The 22,053-nt window shown below is 46.1% G+C and overlaps 1 protein-coding gene across 1 annotated transcript in view; it reads left to right on the top strand.

Annotated features, from left to right (window-relative positions):
* The window catches only part of RGS3 (regulator of G protein signaling 3), a 143,896-nt gene that overhangs the window by 9,618 nt on the left and 112,225 nt on the right, over positions 1 to 22,053 (top strand). Inside the window, exons 2-5 of the mRNA XM_042780397.1 lie at positions 8,059 to 8,109; positions 10,712 to 10,770; positions 11,890 to 11,984; positions 13,431 to 13,499. Of these exons, the coding sequence (XP_042636331.1) occupies positions 8,059 to 8,109; positions 10,712 to 10,770; positions 11,890 to 11,984; positions 13,431 to 13,499 (274 nt within the window). The remainder of the gene's footprint in view (positions 1 to 8,058; positions 8,110 to 10,711; positions 10,771 to 11,889; positions 11,985 to 13,430; positions 13,500 to 22,053) is intronic.

Genomic DNA, 22,053 nt, shown 5'->3' with positions numbered 1-22,053 from the left:
GTTAGTTTTCCAAAATGCTATTTCCCTATTAAAAATAGAAATGATTATTTTTCCCCATTGGATTTTTTTCCCCCATAAATTACATTATTTTAAATACATTTTATATTAAAAGAGTGTCAAGGACCTCAAAACCAGGAGGCTTTCTGTTTCCTTGGTCATATTTTATAGGTTTATCTTAAAACTACATTTTATCTTAAACAATTAAATTAAAGACATATGTTTGGAGAAAAACTTGTACAAGAATGTTCATAGCAGCATTATTCATAATAGCCAAAAGGTGGAAACAATCCAAATGCCCATAAAGTGATGAATGGTTAAATAAAATTTGATGTATCCATATTGTGGGATATTATTTGTCAATAACAAGAAATGAAATACGGATACGGATACATGCTACAACGTGAATGAGCCTTGCAAGTGTTATTCTAGTGAAAGAAGCCGGTCACAAAAGACCACATATTCTATGATTTCATTTATTTGAAGTGATCAGAATAGGCAAATCTATCGGAGATAGAAAGTAACTTAGTGGTTGCTATGGCTATGGGGAGCAGGGGAAGGGGGAGGGAAAGGGGGGGTCACTGGGGTTTCTTTTAGGGGGTGATGAAAGTGTTCTAAGATTAGAGAGTGGTGGTGGTTGCACAATGCTGTGAATATACTAAAAAACATTGAATTGTTTGTTTTAAATTATTGAATTGTGTGATATGTAAATTTTATCTCAATAAAGCTGTTTTAAACAAAGGAACCTTAACTCCTTTGATATCCCAGTCTTAGAAGTCACTCATTGTCACTTACCCACATTGTTATTCACCAAGCGTAGCCCACACTCAAGGGGGGGGGATTAGGCTTCATCTCTTTTATTATTTATGGGAGCTCTGGTGGTGTAGTGCCTAAGGCATTTGACTGCTAGCTTCCAGAAGGCTGGCGGTTCAAATCCACCAGCCACTCCTGGGAAGGAAGATTGGGCAATCTACTTCCGTAGTGATACTACCTCGTAAACCCAAGCAGGGGGTAGCTATGAGTTGAAAATAACTCAGTGGCAGTGAGTTTGATTTGGTTTGGGCTTTTATTATCAGTGTTATTACTTATTGTGATTTGGGTGAAAGTTTACAGAGAAAATTCATTTTCCATTCAACAGTTCATACACATTTTGTTTCATGACATTGATTTCAATCCCCATCATGTAATAGCTGTCTTCCTACTTCCTCCCTGTGGTTACCTTTTCCCTGTGTCCTTCTTTCCTATGCATTCCTTAGGCTCTACCTCTTGAAGGGAGGAGTAGCAAAGTATTTGTGGACAAATGGTAAACACACCACGGGCATGTACGGACTGAGAGTGGAGATTCTGAGGCTGAACTGTCTAGATTCAGGCCTCAGCTGTTCCATTTATTGACTATGTGACCTGGATGAACGGTTCAACTCTTAATCTTCAGTTTCCTGGCCTGTAAAATGGGGATTAAAAATAGTAACTATTTGGTGGAGTTGCTTTAAGGAGTAACAGAAATAGAAAACGTTTTGTAAATTGTGGAGTACAAGTCAACATCTAGTTAAACGCTGACTTTCTTCTCCCTGGGCTTGTGCCCAGCCTAGTAGCTCACTGTGGCCCTGCGTTCTACGGTGAGACCATGAGGAAGGCCTGTTGTGCATTTGAGTGTGAACCCCACAGGACCCCTAGATTTTGTGTTGTTATGGTCCAGCCATGGTTCTCTTGCTGACTCTGGTAGATTCAGAAATTTTATTTGAATGGCCTGCCCAGGAAGGATCTGGAATCCCTTGTGAATGATCCACAAGAGTCCTCATCAAGAGACCTGAGTGCTACTTTTTCAGTTTATGCCGAAAAACAGAATTGGTGAGTAGACTTTCAGAAGACTTACACTGGCCAGTGCAATCTCTTCCTGGAGGGAAAGACAGCTTGGGGCATCACGGTAATGTCAGTTTTTTTCTCAGGAAGCAGAGTCAGCCAAGCCAAGGGGGTTGAATTGACCCATCACGATTTGTATCCCATCCAGTAGCCCCCTTTGGCTACTTGTACTCTGCAAGTCTCCTTCTGGTAGTGGGCATTCTCACAAACCAGGACTTCTCTCTGAGTGGAACTCAAGGTATCACCGACAGAGTCTTCTCTTCAACACGGCAGACACTTGGAATTCTCCAGGACGGTGTCCCAAGAGCTAAGCATCCAGGTCCCCAACACTGCTGCGCCTACCATTTCTCCCTGAGAAGGCAGAAAGTGTAATTGAAAAACACATATGAGGGCTGCTATGTGGATGAGGTGGCCCAAAGCTACAAGATAGGGAGACCGTGGCAGCTGGCTAAGCTCCTTCCCTTCTGTGCACCGATCCTTCCTCACAAATGCGGGAAATCTGGGATTGCTGATGCCTGGCTGGGCTCCCTGGGTCTTCGTATAGATCCACGTGACCTGATAACATCACTCTTCCTGTGGTTTGTAACACATGCCAGTTCTTAGCAGAGACTTGCTTTTGAGGTGGATTGTGTTTTAGGATGCTGCTGCTTCATGCCACCCAGGCAAGGCCTTCATGGATGCATTCTCTGTGCACCCCAGGGAGGCATGGCCTCCCTCTGGGACACTGTGTTGTTGACTCCTGAGCCCAGCAATGGTGCGCAGCCCCCATTTTCTTGCTTCATTTTGTGGGAATGTTTCTTCCTACTATGTCCTGAGCTTCAGATTTCATCTTCCTGTGGTCCTCTCTGACTAACATGTGTCAGGCTGAATTTCTTTAGCTGGGCTCCTACTATATAGGGCTCCATCTGTTCTCTCTCTGGCTCTGGCCCTGACCCCCTACTGCACTCCTGTAGCCTCTTCAGGCACCTGTCACCACCACCCTTTGCAGGTGGAGTTGGTGTCCAACTGCAGTCCCATGGAATTGGGGCTATACCTTCTCCAGGGCCCCTACACGACCCTGATGAGGATGACTTCAGGCTCTTTAGCCTGAACCTCCCTGGGCACTCTGATAGACCACATCCTGAGTCTGTGGAGGAGGTAGGCTAGAGATCTGGGGGGATTGTGAGGGGCTAGGAAGGCGTAAGCAGTTTGTGGTCAAGTACTAACTAAAATGTTGGCAGTTCAAATCCATCCAGTAGTGCCATGGAAGAAAGTCCTGGCAATCTGCTTCCATAAAGACTACAGCCAAGAAAACCCCACGGAGCTCAGTTCAGCTCTGTAACACATGAGGTCATCATGAGGTGAAACTGACTCGATAACAATGGGCTTGAGTTTTTTGACAAGGGATTGGATTAGCTGATACATGTACCAGGGGAAAGCTCCAGGGGTTCAGCCTAACTTTCCCTTCAACTGAACATTTCTCAGACTTGGAGACCTTTCCTGGAAGCTGCTGTCTCTTTGGCTTCTTTAGAAAAGCTGTGGCACCTTGCCCTGTACCTGATGACTCTCTTTGTTCCTGAACCCCAGGGTTGCATTGTTAAAGCTGGCTCTGCCAGGAGGCACATTAGAAGGCTGTGGGTGTTCTAGGAGACTGGTGTGATGTGCAGGAAAGAGTGCTGAAGTGGGAATAGGCTTCTGGTCTCCAGTCCTGGCTCGGAGCCTACCCTGGTCCCTCTGGGCCCAGGGCAAGTTACCTTCTACCTGTGGCCATGACTGTTTCAGCTGCTAACTGAAATATGATGACTTCAGAGATCTTGCGTCTCGGACATTTGATGGAGTAGGCAGAGGAGGACAGGTGCAGGACCTGAGGGATGGGTCTTATTTATCATTTTACCCTCATCCGTGAGTCTGAGGTGGGACTGGGTTAGGATGTGTCTTGCACTGGGAGGGCTAAGCCTGGGGCATGATATGCTGAGTTTGGTTTTTCTGCTATAGTAGCATGTACGGCACCTAACAACAACAACAACAGCAACAACAGGGCACCCTGGCCCTCTCTGAGGAGACCGTGCTTGGCTGGACCTGGAAATGGAGCTTCATAGACACATCTGATTTTCCCTCCAGGACTGTCTTCCACTTCCGTTCCACCTTCAACCTTGCCCACACTCCTGTCCTAGCCACTGGGGTGAGCTCCCTGTTCAGCTCTGCCCTGGTCTAGGTACTTGGGAAATGTTTGTCAAATAAAATTAGTGACCATTTGCACTGGCAGATTCCTTGATCTTGAGTTCTGGGAAAGAGCTACAGTTCGATGGGGGGTGTTGTATATAGCTCAGTGATTCCAGGGTTTTGGAAATCCTGCCATATTTGAGCCGGACCAGGGTTTGCACTGGTAATCGTTTCAGAAAAAAATGTTTCTGTTAAGCATTGACCTTTTTGGGTTGGTGAGATCTGGCCCGTGACTCCTGACCCTATTTGTTTCGAGCTTCCCTCTCAGACCCCACACTGGCCTGGGCATAGTTTTTGTAGGTTTCTCAGCTCATGGGAACCCTAAGTGATAATTGCTCAGACCTTGAGCTAATAATACCATGGATTCTCACAGAGCGTTTGGTTCAATGACCTCCTCACCCTCTAGCGTTATCTGATCCCCATGCGGCTCCCCTATCATTCACTCCCTCACAGCCATGGACACTGTGGCTCTGAGAGAAAGGAGATTAGTTGAACTGGAACTGGAACAAGGCTTTGGGCTTCTGAGACCTGTGTCCTGGATGAGAGAGCAGGAGGGATTTCTGTTGGGGTGAAGAGCCAGACGGGGTTTGCTGGAGGCTTAATTGCTACCTTGAAGGGCAAGGATCAGATAGAGGTCAGACCACAGTGGTTGGTGGATTCGTGCAGAGGGACGAGACAGGGAGGATTCCTCCTTTCTGTTCTTCAAACCCTTCCTGCCCTTCCTTCAGGCAGCAAGAAAACACAAGCCACCAGCTCCATCTAGTTTCATGGGGTCATGAATAGTAAGGGATGCCTCCCTGTGATAGGAAGAAAGGTGGAAGGACTTTAAGTCTAAAGGAGAGCCCCATAGACTCCAGAACCAGGTCTGGTCAACAGAAGAGGGAGCAGTGAACAGTCAGGGGTATCTCAAAAAGGAATGCGTTCCTGTTGTAGGAAGTGAGCTCTCCATGGAAGTGGTTGAGCAGAAATTAATGACTGCTAGACACATTGTGTAGCTGAGCAGATGCAAGGAACAGAAAGGTTGATATGCTGGGTTGCTGCAGGCTGGGACGCCCCTGCCTGGCTTGCCTCATGTCAGCTCCTTGAGGTTCCAGAAGAGTCTGCGAGACTGAGAGAAAATTTTTTCGACATGCCAGTGAGGAAGAAAGGTGTATGTGAGGATGACCTGAAGTTTTGTTTTGGTTTTTCTTAATAAAAATTGGAAAAGTCAGGGAACAACCTCACCCGGGCCCTCGTTCTTCACCTGCTTTGCAGTGCTGCTGCTTCTGTTACCTTCATGTTCCCCCCACCCCCTGCTTCCTATCTTGCTCCTCCCTCTCTTGCTCTCTCTCCCTCCCCTCCTCATTTCCTCCTCTTCCCTTCTTTCTTTGTTTTCTCTTTCCTTTATTTTTAATTGTGGAAATGCAGTGATACATGGCTATATTCTTATTGTTAGAGCAGTAAGAGCAATAGATTGGAATTCCTCTTGACCACCCTCCTTCTAGTTTCCAATCTCTTCCCTAGAGGTGATCATTCTTTTTAATTTGGCATCCTTTAGGAACTCTTCCTTTGCATGTATGTATGTCCATATAAAAATACATACATATTTAGAAATATATGCACATATAGAGAAATATATACCACATGTATTGTTCTGCAATTTGTTCCACTTAAAAACTTGTCTCAGCAGTATTTCCATGCCAGGCATAGAGAGTTCCCCATTCTTTATAACCACCTATGCTATTCCATTGGGAACGCTGGTGGCTTAGCGCCTAAGGCATTTGACCGCTAACCAGAAAGTTGGTGGTTCAAACGCACTAGCCACTCCTCAGAAGGAAGACTGGGCAATCTACTTCTATAGTGATACCACCTCAGAAACCCAAGGAGGGGTTGCTATGAGTTGGATCCAACTTGGTGGCAGTGAGGTTTTTTTCTTTTTAATGTTATTCCATAGTACAACTATCAAACCCAAATCTAACCCATTGCCATTGAGTCAATTCCGAATCATACCAACCCTATAGAATGGAATGGAATTGACAAATAGAGTTTTCAAGGCTTCAATCTTATGGAAGCAGACTGTCATGTGGAGCAGGTGGAGCAGGTGGTGGGTTTGAACAACTGACCATTTGGTCAGCAGCCAAGTGCTTTAACCAATGTACCACCAGTGCTCCTTAGTACAGCTGTGTTATTGTTAGGTGCCGTTGAGTTGCTTCCTATGCATAGCAACCCTATGTATGACAGAATGAAACACTGCCTGGCCCTGTGCCATATTCACAATCATCGCTGTCTTTGAGCTCATCGTTGTACCACTGTGTCAATCCTTCTTGTTGAGGGTTGACCCCTTTTTCGCTGACCCTCTGTTTTACCAAGCATGCTATCCTTCTCCAGGGACTAGTTCCTTTTGATAACATGACCAAAGTACAAGAGATGAAGTCTGGCCTTTCTCACTTCTAAGGAGCATTCCAGCTGTACTTCTTCCAAGAAAGATTTGTTCATTCTTCTGGCAGTCCATGGTTTATTCAGTATTCTTTGCCAACACCACAATTCCAATGCATCAGTTCTCCTGTGGTCTTCCTTATTCATTGTCCAGCTTTCCCATGCATATGGGGTTATTGAAAAGACCATGGCTTGGGTCAAGCATACCTCAGTGGTTTTTTAAAACCATCTTCATATTGATGGATATGTCAGGGGTTTCCAATTCTTCCTTATTTTAGGCAATGCTGCAGTGCCAGCCTTTGTGCACGTGTGAGAGTTCCGTCTGAGTTATGTGGAAGTAGTGTTGCAGGTTGAAAGATGTGCATTTGAATTCGAATAGACATTGCCAGAAATCACTCTCTGTTTACACTCCCTCCAGGAGGCTGTGAGGTTTGCTGTTTTCCTACCCGTTTGCAGCCATTTGACATTATCTGTCTTTTCAATTATCTGCCAAATGGGTTGGTGGAAAATGGCATTTCACTGTTATTTAATTTACGTGTCCTTAGTCTCTTTGAGCTTGAGCATCTTTCCATCTGTCTCTTGGTCATTTTGTCTTTTCCGAATGGCCGGTTCATGTCCTTTGCCCACTTTTCTATTGCGTTGTCTCATAACTTTGTTTATAATATCTTTAATTTTAACAGACTTTTAAAAATATTAAGGAGTCAGATTTATCTGTCTTTTCCCTTGTGGCCTCTGCATTTGTGACCTGCCCAGGAAGCCTCTCCAAGCTTGTAAACATGCTCAGGGGCTCCTTGGTATGCTCTCATCCAGCGCTCTTCAGACCTTAATGTGCATTCAGATCACTGGAGATCTTGTTAAATCGAAGCTTCTGATTCAATAGGCCTGGGGTAGGGCCTGAGAGTCTGAATTTTTAATTACCTTCCAGATGCTGTTGATGCTCCTGGTTCTTAGACCACACTTTGAGTAGCAAGGCTCTATGCCAGGGATACAAAAAGCCTCTTTAGTTTTTCTTTAGGGAGTCAGGGTTCTGTGGAAATGGAGGTGGTTGCATTGACTTTGAAGGATCGCTATCCCACAGCTAGTCTCTTCTTTTTTGCATTTCCCCAAACTCTGATTCACCCAATATTCTTGTGTTGGTACTGCCTTTTGGGAACACAGCTAGCTGTGTCTGTCATAGCTGGAGGGCTTTTGCTGACCTACCCCCACCCCTCATAGACCCCTAGCCAAGACTCAGGATCCTTGACTTGTCCATCTAGACTCACTGTGATGTGGATGCAACTACCCTTCCAACTGCCCATCATTGACGAGTCTGCAACATTGACTTGGGCTCCCTTGTAAAGGAGTGAGTTCCCCATCACCAGAGGGATGTAAGCTGAGGCTGGAGAACCACTGCTGGAGGTTAGACGGGACTCCTGCCATGGTGAGGAGGCTGAACTCAGTGGATTCTGAGATACCTCCCAGCCTAGAGACTGTGGGAGTCTTCAAATTGATTCATATAAACCAAAGAATATTCCTGTCACCACCACTCCATTTTTTACCCAACAAGGAGATGAGGTGAGATTGTTTCTGTTGTTGTTTCCTTAGGTCAGCTGAAGCTGTCAATTGATGCCCGGGACGGGGTTCTGCTGCTTCACAGTGAGTACGGATGTGTGCCAGGCCCACTGGGGATGGAGTGGGCCACTCAGCCTCCTGCCCGGAGCCAGGGATTGATGGGGTGTTACCATGGGCCAAGACTTCATCCTTATCTTTGTAAAGTATCCTACAGTGTGTCCATTTGAAACAATGTCAGTATTCACTTGGGGCTTTTTCTAGAGACCTTCCCCTGAGTTGTGTGGGCCTTTCTCCTCACCAGTCTAGAGCTGCCTCTGGGCACCACAACATCATCCTTGGACCCCATGGGGTGAGTGGGGCCACAGATGAGCATTCCTATCCTCTCCCTGTTCTCACTTCCCCCCTTCCTTTTCTGAGTCGTCTCTTTCTCTCATTCATTCATTCATTCTTTCATTGATGGGTTGTGTAGCGCCACGGTTAAGATCACAGTCTTTGGAATCAGACCTCTAGAGTCTGAATCCTGGCTCTGTAACTTTACTTGCTGTGTGGCCTTAAGCAAGCTCAGTTTTCTCATATGTAAAATGGTGGTAATAATCGTATCTATCTTATATGGTTATTATAAGGATTAAATGAGCTAATATTAGCAGTGTGCTTAGACCAGTGCCCTGTATGTGGTACTCCAGATATAAATGTTTGAAATAGAAAACCATAATTGTAATAATAGTGCTTGTGCATCAGCTCCATGCGGGAGACCCAAGGAGAGGCACCTACCCAATCCAGGGGCTGGTGGTGGGATACCAGGGAAGACTTGACCGAGGAGGTGATGTTGACACTCCATCCTGGAGGAGGAACAGGGCATTCCACAGAGAGGAGCAGCCAGTGCAAAGGCTCCGAGAGCAGGGAGGGCATGGTGCCTTTGAGGGACTGTCTAGCACGTTTGGGGCACAGCTTTATCTCTCCATCCATCCATCTGTGCATCCTTCCACCCAGCACATTGTTCCTGGCATTTGTCATGGCCGCCACAGCCTGGACTCAACTGCTTAGCCCAGAGGCCCCGCCTATCTGCTGATGAATGTGTCCTCTACTCCCATGTCCATTGAAGGCATCATGTTTGCTCTTACCTCTGTGCCTCTATAAACACTTTTCATCGTGTCTGGAATGTTCTTTCTCTTTTGAATTCTGTTTGCAAAATAGCATCTCCCTCTGATTTTATAAGGATTTTGCCAACCTGAATCATCATTAAGACTCAGCTTGGGAAGGAAGGCTCGTTTTCCCCTCCAGGAATTGCCCGCCTGACCCCCAGCCTGGACTGAGTTTGTTGTGTCCTCATCACAGTCCTGGTCGTGCTGTGCCTCCCTTGTCTGCTCAGGGCTTACTCTTCCCCAGCAATCTGGGAGCACAAGGAAGGAAGAATCCATGTCTGCTTCTCCTCTGTGTCTTTAGGATCCCTGAGGGTGAAGGAGCCCCACTGGGTGCCAGGGAGATCCAGGGATTTATCAGGCCTGAATCCTGCACTCAAGGACCACACCCTAGAGGGGAGCGATGGGCACAGGAACAGTAGCTAGGATACCAGGCAGAGTAGACCAGCAGGCGCCTGGGCTTCTCTGGACTTGGCCGTGGGGGGCCCAAGGTGAAATTCCCAAGGACCAGCAGAGGAGTGTTCTTTGCCTGTCAGGGCCTGAGTCCAGCTGTGCAAACAGTTTTTGCAAAATGCATCTTGGCCTCCATCATTCCGTTTGTCCTGAACAGTTTGCTTTGGCTTCACCCCAGCCTCGGGCCCTCATCCCTTCCAGCCGGTTCCCACTCTCTCTTTGGCTTCCCAGGCCTCATGCCACAGACTACTGAGAGCTCCCATTGAGCCAAACACTAGGCCCGATCAGAACCAAACAGAACAAGCAGAGAGGCTCATCTCCAGCGGGCCTACTGTCTGTTTTCTTTAGATTGGCAGCGGATGGGCTTTCATGACCAGACCTGCCCCTATCCCCCACCCCCCCCAATCCTTTGCCTTTATTTATTTGTTTATAACACATTTGTTGAGCTTATTTGCCTGGCACTCTACAAAGCACTTTCGACGTATTTCCTCAATTAACCCTCAGAACTACCATATGAAGTGGGCATTTTTACTATTAACCCTCTGAAAAACGGCAGACCCAGTTTCAGGGAGGTGAGATGACTTGTCGTAGTTCAGAGTTAATAAGTTATAGAGCTGGGATAAATACTTGTGTCTGTGTCCCTCTCCAACCCGAGCTTTTGACCTCTTTGTTGTGCTGTCCGTCAGCCACAGCTGAGCTCTTTCTACAGCCTTCCTTCTCTAGCTTGGCTCCGCCATCCCCAGAAGGCAGTCCTGTGTGGTGGGAGGAGCACCTTCTAAACATAGCTCTGTAATTCCCATCCCTCTCAGGTCTGAAGCAAGTTTCTTGCTGTCTTTGTCCCTCCCACCCCCTGGAGGCTCATTTCCCCCATTAGATAAGGGATTAGACTCAAGAAATTTTAAGTTCTCTCTAGCTATTTGATTCAGGGAATTGTATGGACCCTATAATGTCTCGGCAAGGGCGCTGTCAGAGTGTGGGGGGTGGTGGGACTGGACTAGACCACAGAGGGGTTGATATTCAACAGTTGTTATGCAGATTAAGGGCCAGGTAATCCTTCCCACCCACCCACCCCAACATTTTATTTCTCTGTTTAGTCATAGAAGGCAAAGGCCTGATGAACAAAGAGCCTGGAGTCTGTGATTCTTACGTGAAGGTACACTATGGGTCTGGAGGTGGGGTTGTATATGAGTGGGATTGGGATGGTGGGGGGCGTCTCACTGGGCAGAGTCCCGATGGGCCGGCACATGTGTGGACCTGGGGCCATTTGGGGTGGCAGCTACTCTCTCATTTGGTCAGTGGGCGTTTATTACTGTGATGAAGCCCTGTGCTAGGGTCAGTTCCTTCCCTTAGCCTGACCTGGTCCCTAGGGCTTCCTGCAAGAGCTGGAATCTTGAATGATCTTGAGTCATCCATTTAGGTGAGCACAGTAAATGTGCAGATGACTGAAATCCACAGATCCTCTTGTGAAACCCCAAGCCCTCTTGTAAAGGGCAATACTTTCACCTTTCTCTCCCCGAAGCTCTGCACTGAGGAGGCAGAGTGGCCGGGGCCTGGCCGTGGAGTGGAGAGAGCGTATCTGAAGGCTGGCAGATCTGTCTGGTTGGACCCCTTGCAGTGAAGCCAGATACCCTACAGGGGGAGGGTCCTACTTCCTACGAGACCCAAAGGCCAGGAATCTCCCAGAGTGTGGCAGCTGTGTGCCAGGTACACGCCCTAATGTGCCACTCTATGTTGTTCTTGAAGCCCCTAGACTAAGTCAGAGACCTTTGAGGGCAAGGACTTGGCCAGAGGTAAGGCAACAAGCCTGAGGCAGGGGAAGAACTGGCCCAGGGGAGAGCGTGGATTTGGGGCCTTGGTGAAAGCCAACCTGGGGCCTCTTGGGAAGGGAGCACTCAGCAGCTAGTTGGGAACCTGGAAGAGAGGAAGCCTTTCGCTTTTTGGGAAACCTCTTTGCTTAGAGGAAGAGCAGAGATGCTAAAGTTGTACGTCATCTCTGGCTGGGCCCGTGGCTCTTGATGGGCCTGGTTCCACCCACCCTGAGGCCCTGTCCTGGCTTCTGAGCCCAGTGTCTCTGGCTCTGGGCTCTTTGTTCTTTTCCAGCCTCTGGCTGAGGAGTCCGCTCTGTCTTCCGCAGGGGCTGGTCCGTAGGGCACCTGTTCCCTTAACTCTAACTTAGAGTTCCTTTAACTTGGAGATGTACAGAATTAGCTGGAAGGCTTAGGTGACTACATGGACGCGAGATCAGCTAATGCTTACTTTTCTCCAATTCAAGATCTCTTTGATCCCCGACCACAATCGAATACGCCGTCAGAAGACGCAGACCGTTCCGGACTGCAGAGACCCAGCTTTCCACGAGCGCTTCTTCTTGTAAGAGTCTGGTGCCGCCGGGCCCTGGAGAGGAGAGGGAAGGAGTGTTTATCTGGAAATAGCCCCGTTTGCCAAATCTAGAGCTAGATCTAAGCAGAAACACAGTGACTTCTCAAGGACGTCTTTGTTTTCTCACTCACTCGTGTCCTTGCAAGAGTGGCACTGGCCCAGCGGCGAGGTTCATAGTGATAAGGTATCATTTGGCTGTTTTTCACAACTCGTGTGCCCAGCCTGAGGCTGGTGCCCTGAGAAGAGCAGGCAGTTTCCCACTGCGCCTCGGGCCAAGCTTTCTCCTTTAGCAGGAGAAGGAATTTTCCAAGCTGAGGGATGTTTTGTACCATCCTGCTCCCTTTTTTTCAAACTCGCTGACCTGTCTGAGCCTCAGCTTCCTTATTTGTAAAATGGGGCTAATAATAGTAGCAGCCTCAGAGAGCTGCGAGGTGTAAATGAGACAGGATAACACAATGCCTGGCAGAGTGGCAGCTATTGTTGCTCTTTCCCCCTTCTCTGCACTCTGGGGCCACTGGGAAGGTAATGGACATTTTGTCTTTTCCTTATTAGTGAAAATTAATAACACTATTTTGTTTTTTTCCCCTAACTTCTTGTTGTTAGTTATTATAGGTTGTTATATGAACCAAAAAAACAAACTCACTGCCATTGAGTTGGATCCCACTCATAGTGACCCCTCCTTGGGTTGCTGAGGCAGTATCACTACAGAAGTAGATTGCCCAATCTTCCTTCTGAGGAGTGGCTGATGGGTTTGAACCACCAGCCATCTGGTAAGCAGTCAAATGCCTTAGGCACTACACCACCAGAACCAAACCAAACTCGCTGCCATTGAGTCAATTCCGACTCATAGTGACCCCCTTTGGGTTTCCAAGGAAGTAAATCTTTATGGAAGTAGATTGCCCAGTCTGCCTTCTACAGAGTGGCTGGTGGGTTTGAACTGCCAACCTTCTGGTTAGTAGTCAAATGCCTTAGGCACCGAGCCACCAGAGCTCCTTAATATATAATACATTATATATATATATATATATATAAAATTATGATAACTAACATTATATATATAATTACTATATTATATATATGTTATATATATAATATAGTTTGTTATAAATATATATGTATATATATAATATTAGTTATCATAACTATATATGCTGTTGTTGTTAGTGATGTTGCCCATTGGTCCAGTTGTGAAGATTTTTGTTTTCTTTATGTTGAGGTATAATCCATACTGAAGGCCATAGTCTTTGATCTTCATCAATAAGTGCTTCAAGTCCTTTTTGCTTTCAGCAAGATGCTATTTGTACTGTAGGTTATTTAACCAGCTCTCTGTGGTTGGATATTTACATTATCTCCAAGTTTTTGGAATTATGACCAGCACCATGGGTCTGGCCTAGAGCTGGGTCCCACTAATCCCTGATCATCTGATTTTCTTCCCAGTCCTGTCCAAGAGGAGGATGGTCCGAAGCGTCTTCTGGTTACTGTGTGGAACAGGGCGAGGGGCTCCAGGTAAGGAGAGCTGCTGAGCTGGAGGGGAGCTGCTCTGGGCTAGTGGGAGACAGTCAGAAGACCAGCATGCAGCCGGGGCTCATGTGCTTGTTGGATGGATGAGTGACAGTGGGGACACTTAACTGCACAGGCTGCCACCTCCAAGCCCCCGTCACTCCAGATGACGCCAAGGATCAGGTTATCAGTGAGCATGTGTTGAGCACTTGGAATCGACAAGGCGCTGTGGTGGGCATGCGGATGCCAGCCAGCTTTTGCTTGGCCACGGGGAGATACTGAAGGGTGGATTCAGCTTTCGGCGCACCTGCTGTTTTCAGTTAGGGACACCGGGTCCGGCACGGACATAAATTACAGTAACAACGTGCACAGACTGAGTCTTACAAGCCCTTAAGCTCCACGAACATAGGCCTGTTTTCTCTTAGTCACCACTGTCCCCACGTGGTGTTTAGTAAGTATTGGTGGAATGAATAAGGAAATGAAATGAGCAATAAGGACAGTAAGTGTGGAAAAGGGAGAGTTCCTTGTGGGCTGAGGTGATCAAGGAAGGCTTCATGGAAAATGTGGGATTTTGACCTTGGGACAAAGATTAAGAATAAGGTGAGGAAAGAAGGGCAAGGACACAGAATGAGCAGCGGCAAGGAGGCAGAATATGCGTAGAAGAGGCGGCTCAGGGTGCCACGAGGAGATCAATTGAGGGTGCACAGAAGTTTCGTGAAGAAGAATCTAAACAGCCTTGTCTTCCAGGCTTCTCAGGACACAGTACAGCAGCTGCGGTCGTTAGTAACTGGTTAGTCCAGAGCAGGGAGTGGTGCAGGGAAGATGAGGTGATAGTTGGAGGAAAGACACGAGAGCAATGGACTGACTCCTTGAGACACAAAGAGAGAAAGCCTTGCAGGGCCCCTTTTCATGCCATGGACCACTGTGAACAGCAGGGGTTTGTTCTGCTGGTGCAGCCCAGGAAATCTGGGAGACCCTGTGGCCAGTAACATTTGTCCAGTGATCATAGGACCAAGTGGTGATTTTTTTTTTTTTTTAACTTTTTATTGTGATTTGGGTGAAACTTGACAGAGAAAATTGGTTTTCCATCCAAAAACTCATCTACATTTTGCTTTGTGACATTGATTGCAATCCCCACCATGTAACAGCACTCCTCCCACTTCCTCCCTGTGTTTACTGTTTCCATTTGTCCTTCCTGCCTTCTGAGCTTTATCTCTGGACAATCACTGCCCTTTCGATCTTTTGATGGGTTGAGTATTCTAAGGAGTGTGAACCATCTGGTGTTACTGTTCATCTTCCAGGCCAGTCTGTTGTTTGGCTTAAAGTTGAGCCACTGTGGTAAGTTTGGTTTCAGGCTTAAAGGATGACTAAGGACCACAGCCTCGAGGGGTCTACCTGTCTCTATCAGACCAGTAAGCCTGGTCTTTTTTCTTATTTTGAGTTTAGTTCTACATTCTTCTCTCTCTCTATCCAGGACCTCCTATTGTGATCCCTTTCAGAGAAACGGTAGCTGAGTACCATCTAGTTCTTCTGGTCTCAGGGTCATGGAGGATGGGGTTCATGTGGCCCATTAGTCTTTTGAACTAATTGTTTCCATGCATCTTGATTTTCTTCACTCTTCTTTGCTTTGGATAGATAGAGATTAAGAATCTTAGATAGCTGTTCACAAGCTTTTAAGACTCAAGTCACTACTCACCAAAGTGGAGTCTAGAACACTGTTTTTGTGGACCGTGTTATGCCAGTTGGCCTTGGTGTCCCCTGAGACTATGGTCCTGAGACCCTAGACCCAGCAACTCATTCCTTCAAGGTGTTTGGTTACAGCTAAAAAATACCACGTGATGATTGAAAATCCAGATGAATGACTGACAGCTCAATTCAAAAGCTCAAGCCCGAAAAATGTTTTGGGTTGAATGTTTTCTGGTGTCCTAAATGTTATCAGCTAGTATGCTTTTTAAAGTTGGGTCCCATTCAGCCTTCAAAATAGAAGTTTAATAGAACACCTGCTCATTATCATAAAATCATGCTTAGGTACTATGAACCATGTTCATTCATTCATGCATTCAGCTGCTATTTCCTGGGTACCAATGTGACAGCATTGTTCTAGAGTTGGGGACAGAGGGGTCAATCAGACACTTGGCGGCTCTCAAGAGGGTGGCTCACTAATAGACACTTGGACGTTTGAGTGAGGAACATCCCATTAATAAGGATAATCATTTATTGTCTACTTACCATGAGCCAGGGGTTAACAATACATTATTTCATTTAATTCTTGTGCTGTTGTTAGGTGCTGCTGAGTTGGTTCTGACTCCTAGCGACACTACGTGCAACAGAATGACACACTGCCCAGTCGTGCACCAGCCTCACAATCGTTTGTGTTTGAGCCTGTTGTTGCAGCCACTGTGTCAGTCCGTCTTGTTGAAGGTCTTCCTCTTTTTTCCTGAACTTCTACTTTACCAAGCATGACCTCTTTCTCCAGAGACTGCCCCCCCCAACATGTCCAAAGTGCATGAAAAAAGTCTGACCATCCTTGCTTCTAAGGGACCTTCGGGCTGTACTTCTTCCAAGACAGATTTGTTTGTTCTTCTGGCAGTCCATGGTATCTTCATATTGACTGTTAACAGTCGTTCTTAATGTCACTGAATACATTGTTGTTAGGTGCCACTGAGTTAGTTCCGCCTCATAGTGACCCTACGACAACAGAATGAGACACTGCTGGTCCGCACCATGCTCACAGTCCCTCCTGTGCTTGAGCCCATTGTTGCAGCCCCTGTGTCAGTCCATCTGGTTGAGGGTCTTCCCCTTTGTCACTGCCCCTCCCCTTACCAAGCATGACATCCTTCTCCAGGGAATGGTCCCTTCTGACCACATGACCAAAACAGGTGAGACAAAGTCTGGCCGTTCTCACTTCTAAGGAGCATTCTGGCTGCACTTCTTCCAGGACAGAGTTCCTGCTTCTTCTGGCAGCCCATGGTACTTGCAGTATTCTTTGCCAGCTCCACAACTCAAAAACATCAATTGTTCTTCAGTCTTTCTTATTCATTGTCCAGCTTTCCCATGTGTGTGAGGGGACTGAAAATACCATAGTTTGGGTTAGATGCACCTTAGTCTTCAAAGAGATGTCTTTGCTCTTCAACACTTTAAAGCGGGTTCTTGCAAGCAGATTTGTCCTGTGCAATATGAAATCTGATTTCTTTACTGCTGCTTCTATGGGCATTGATTGTGGATCCAAGTAAAATGAAATCTTTGATAACTTCAACCTTTTCTCCATTTATCATGATGTTACTTATTGGCCCAGTTGTGAGGATTATGTTTTCTTTATGTTGAAGTGCTATGTATGGTTTGCCCATAGAATCCTCCAATAATGCAACTTGAGGCTTGCAATTTTTCTTTAGTTCTTTCTGCTTGAGAAATGCTGAGCGCGTTCTTTCGTTTTGGTGTTCTAACTCTAGGTCTTTGCAACTTTCATTATAATTTAATTCTTACAACATATACTATGAGTACGTTTTTGTCCTAAGTTTTCTGAAGAGGCAACAGGAGCTAAGAAAAGTTAGTAACCTGTCCAAAACCACACAGCCAGTGAACACTAGAGCCTGCATAGGAACCAGGCAGCTGGACCTGCGTCCTCACTCAGCACAATACCACCTCCTGGGTGCATAAGCAAACGGGGCAGAAGAAAGGACTAGTAGATGAACAAGGCAGAGCAGGGCAGGGGTGGAGTCAGGAGGACTCTGCAAGCTCACTGGTGTTGCCTTGGGGTCGAGTACAAAGATAGAGCTAAGGCTAGAGAGAAGGTGAAAATTTGCCGTAAACCAAATCAGACCGCTCTATAGATTCTGTTAGGAGCTTGGGCTTTCTCCTTATGGCCAGGGGTTTTGATCCTGGCTGTACATCAGAATCACTTGGGATGCAGGTTCCCAGATGCTACCTCAGACTTCCTGACTCAGCATCTGAGTGGGACCTAGGCATCTGCACATAGACAAGTTCTCAGGATGATCCTCACACAGCCAGTCTGGCATTTAGGAAGTTGTTTGGCGATGGGAAGATGCTGACGGGTTTGAGCAGGGGAACAACCAGTCCAGATGTGCATTCTAGCTCTAGCATTTTGGTAGGTCTTTGGAAGATGGAGTGAGCTCTGGTGGTTAAGGCATTCAGCTGCTGACCAAAAAGTTGGTGGTTTGAACCCACCAGCCATTCCACAGGAGGAAGATGAGGCAGTCTGCTTCTGCAAAGATTTACAGCTTTGCAAACCCTATAGGGTAGTTCTACTCTGTCTTATAGGGTTGCTATGAGTCGGAATCCACTCGATGGCAGTGGGTTTGATTTTAGTTTGTTTGGAAGATAGAGTTAGGTTGGGAAGGAATTAGGAATTCTTGCCATAATCTGTGTGAGAGATGATTTGGATAGAGGGAGGGAAATGGATGCGGGATGTATTGAGGAGAATTAGCCAGTAGCACTGAGCATGAGAGCCACAGGAGAAGTCAAGGATAACTCCCAGGTAGATGGGGGTGCCCCATGTCGGATGCAGTCAGATGGAGGGGCCTGGAGAACAGCCAGGTGATGGCAGTGCTGGTGACCTGCGCTCAGAGGAGAGAGAGTTCTGTGCTAGAGATCGTGATGTGGGAGCCATCAGCACCAAGGCAGTGATTGACATTCTGAGCAGGTGAGATCACTCAAGAAGAGCATTCATTAAGTGGGAATGACCAAGGGCCAATCTTGTGTTTAAAGGGACAGTCAAAGGAGGAGAAAGCCCTGGAAGAAACAGGAGTGTCAGAGGGACAGGAGGACATCCCGACAGGGGCGCTGGGCGGAGGCAAGGGTTGGAGCAGGTGCTGGAGGCCGACACCCAGCTGCGGGGGGTGGGGGGGGCGGCTCTCTCCGCCGTGTTCTCCCCTCCTGCGAGACTGGAGCGAGTGGGCAGAGCTGCTGGAGAGGAAGCCAGAGTAATGCAGTTTACGTTTTTGGGAAAAGCAAGGGAGGCCGGGGAAAGTGAGTCAGCGGGACAGGCAGTGTCTCCACTTGTTGCCTATTTTGGGAAAGTGCGATTCCCTATTAAACAAAACACAGTGAAACTTGTGGTCACAGTCCCAACCCAAAGCTCAGAGGGACAGAGCAGGCTCAGACAGGCTCGCTCTGAAACAGATGGCCCTGCTGATGCTGTCAGCACCACTGAGGCCGGCTGGGGAGCACCAATCCACTTCTGAACAAGAAGGCCCCTGAGCCGGGGGAGGCGGACAGAGGGACTGCAGGAAACTTCTGGCCCTGCCCCGCTGCTGAATGCTCTTAAATCGAATTATGCTTCCTTGAAGGACGGACGTTCAGCACATGAGCACGAAAGACGATTGCAGAAGGAAGGAAACAAGCATTTATTGAGCTCTTCCCTGTGCCAAGTACTTTATATACATCATCTCATTTAATCCTCATGACAGCCCAGTCAGGCATCATTATAGTCCCTCCCTGCAGAGAAGAGAATGCTGAGGCTTATGGGAGCAAAGGAACTTGCCTGAGTTTATGTAACGACAGCCCATATTTGTTAATCATTAACTATGTGTGGACATTAGTCTAAGCACAGTCCATGCATTGTCTCATTTAATCCTTACAACACCACGTGGGATAGGTGTTATTATTGTCTCCCTTTTACAGCTGAGGAAACAGGCACAGAGGGATGAAGTAATTTGCCCAAGACAACACAGCCTGGATGTAATAGAAACAAGATGAGAATCCAGGGAGTCTGGCACCAAGTCCTTGTACTGTATTTTTTTGCATATAATGTACCCATGTAGGTAGAGCATGCATGTACATAACATACAGAGGAAACTAACATGCAGTTTGCAGACAACTATAGTATACTATAGTGTTATTTGCATAAAAATACAATATGTGTAACCAGTTGATAGCACACTTGATGATCCTACAGGGGATAAGTGATCCCAAAGCCATATTCTTTCTGTCAGTGAACTTGTTCCTCAGGCCTTGGGTACCTCTCATAGCGTCTGTAGTGCAGTTTTATATAAATCGCCGACAGAATGTGTAGTGGTCACATTTTGAAACCAACAGTAGATAAAACATAAGCACCTTTTTCACAAATTGTCATGATCTTTCCAGTGATGGCTGTAAACTTTTATTAGAGAAATAAGATGACCTACAGAGAAGGCTGGGGGAGGGGCCAGATGATTTGAACTCCTCGCAGCGCTCCCAGAGGGAGCTGAGGAGAACCAGGCCCAGAGAGGTAGCTTTTGGCTTAGCTCTGATTTGCTGTGAGGCTGAGGGCAAGTCCCTTCCTCTCTGTGGGCCTCACTTTCCTCGTCTGTAGATGCAGAGACCTCGGAAGTTATTTTCAGCATCGAGATTTTGTGAGTTACAGAAGTGGACTATTTTTTTAAAAATTACAAGTATCTGCAAACATATGCATGAATAGAAAATATCATGTAATGAAACTCCATACACCACTACTCAGCTCCATCAGTGATCAACACCTGGCTAATGTACTTCCATCTATGTCCCCACTTAAGTCCTCCCTCTAATGCATGATTGTAAAGCAAATCCTCCGTGTACATCTCTAGATGACTTTAAAACAATACAACCACAGTGCCGTGATCACAAGTAGAATATTAACAGTAATTCCTTAATATCACTGAGTATGTTGTTTGTGTTAGGTGCCGTTGAGTCAGTTCTGCGGTGCAGTGACCTGTGTGCGACGGAGTGAGACATGGCGGTCCTGCACCATCCTCACGGTCGCTGCAATGTTTGACCCCATTGCTGCTGCCTCTGTGTCAGCCTGTCTGCTTGAGGGTCTTCCTTTTCTTGCTGACCCTGCTTTACCAAGCATGATGTCCTTCTCCGGGACTGCTCCCTCCTGATAACGTGTCTAAAGTACATGGCACAAAATGTCACTCCTCCCTTTTTTTTAATGCATTTTATTGAAATATAATTTATGAACCCTGAAATACATAAAACTAAAGTGACATGGGTCAATGCATTTTTTTTTTTCAGTGTTCCCTCTCCTCCCCCTCCCACCTCTGGCAACCAACAAAGAGTTTCCCTCCATTTATAAACCTTTCTTTAACCCTCCACAACAATGAACTAAAACTATATTTGTCCTTCTGTGAATGACTTATTTCACTCAACATAATGTCCTCCAAGTTCATCCACATTATGCGGTGTTTTGGAGACTCTACATTATTCTTTAGTGCTGCATAACATTCCAGTATGTGTATGTACCATAGTTTGGTCATCTGCTTATGGGCATGTAAGTTGTTTCCCTCTTTTTGCTATTGTAAATAGTGCTGTGATGAACATGAGCATGCATATATCTGTTCCTGTCCTGTCTCTCACCTCTCTAGGATATATACCTAGTAATGGGATTGCTGGGTCAAATGGTATCTCCAATTCCAGCTTTCTAAGGAATCCCCCGCCATATTGGTTTCCACAGTGTTTGTATCACTTCACAATCCCACCAGCAGTGTATGAGTGTTCCAATCTCTCCACATCCCTGTCAGCATTTGTTATTTTCTGTCTCGTTGAACCTTGCCATCGGTGCTGGGGTGAGATGGTATCTCATTGTTGCATCATTGCATCTCACTGATGGTCAATGATTGTGAGCATCTCTTCATGTATTAGCTAGCCACCTGAATATCCTCCTTGGTAAAGTGTCTATTCATGTCTTCTGCCCATTTTTCAATTGAATTGTTAATCCCTTTGCTGTTGAGGTGTTTGAGTTTTCTATAAATCTTAGAGATAAGTCCCTTGCCAGATGTGTAATTATCAGCAAGTATGGATTTGTTGCTGTCCTTTTTGTTATGTGCTTTTTTGTGGTGTCGATTTCTTTGTTCCATATAATTTTCTTTGCTGAGCTCGTTTTGTTTATGAATCATGTTATCACTTCCTTCATTGCTATTGTTTTAGTATTTGCTAAATATTTGTGCTGGTCCTCTTTTTTCTTTTGATGTGAAGGTTTATCATTTTTCTTTGAGGTTACCCTGTGATTTATAGTTTTCTTCCCAGGTTTAGAACAGTCTATTCTATCTTGTAGTTGTCTTGACTTCCCTACCATCTAGAAGTTCTGTAATGACACAGTTTTTCCCCTGTTTTTGGTTTGTAGTTGTCCTCATTTGTCAATTGATGTCTTTGGTTCTCTGTTTACAATCTTGTAGGTTTATTTACTTTGGATACTTCCATAACTGGGTTGATTTCAGTTGTTGTTTGCTGTTGTTGCTTCTCTGTCCAAAGGACTCCCTTTAGCATCTCTTGTAAGGTTGGTCAGGTTTTAACAAATTCCCTTAATTTCTGCTTATCTGGAAATGTCCGAATTTCACTATCACATTTGAGGGACAATTTTGCTGGGTACATAATTCTTGGTTGGAAATTTTTCTCTTTCAGAGTTTTATATATACCATCCCATTGTCCTCTCACCTGCATGGTTTCTGCTGAGAAATCTGAGCTTAGTCTTATTGGTTGCTTCTTGTAGGTAACTTTTCGTTTTTCCCGTGCTGCTTTCAGGATTCTTTCTTTGTCTTTGGTTTTGGTGAGTTTGATGATGATATGTCTTGGTGATTTTCTTTTG

This window comes from Orycteropus afer, unplaced genomic scaffold (assembly GCF_000298275.1).
Source record: "Orycteropus afer afer isolate SDZICR_OR568_19922 unplaced genomic scaffold, OryAfe1.0 scaffold00037, whole genome shotgun sequence".
NCBI lineage: Eukaryota > Metazoa > Chordata > Mammalia > Tubulidentata > Orycteropodidae > Orycteropus > Orycteropus afer.
This window is presented reverse-complemented; position numbering and strand designations above follow the sequence as displayed.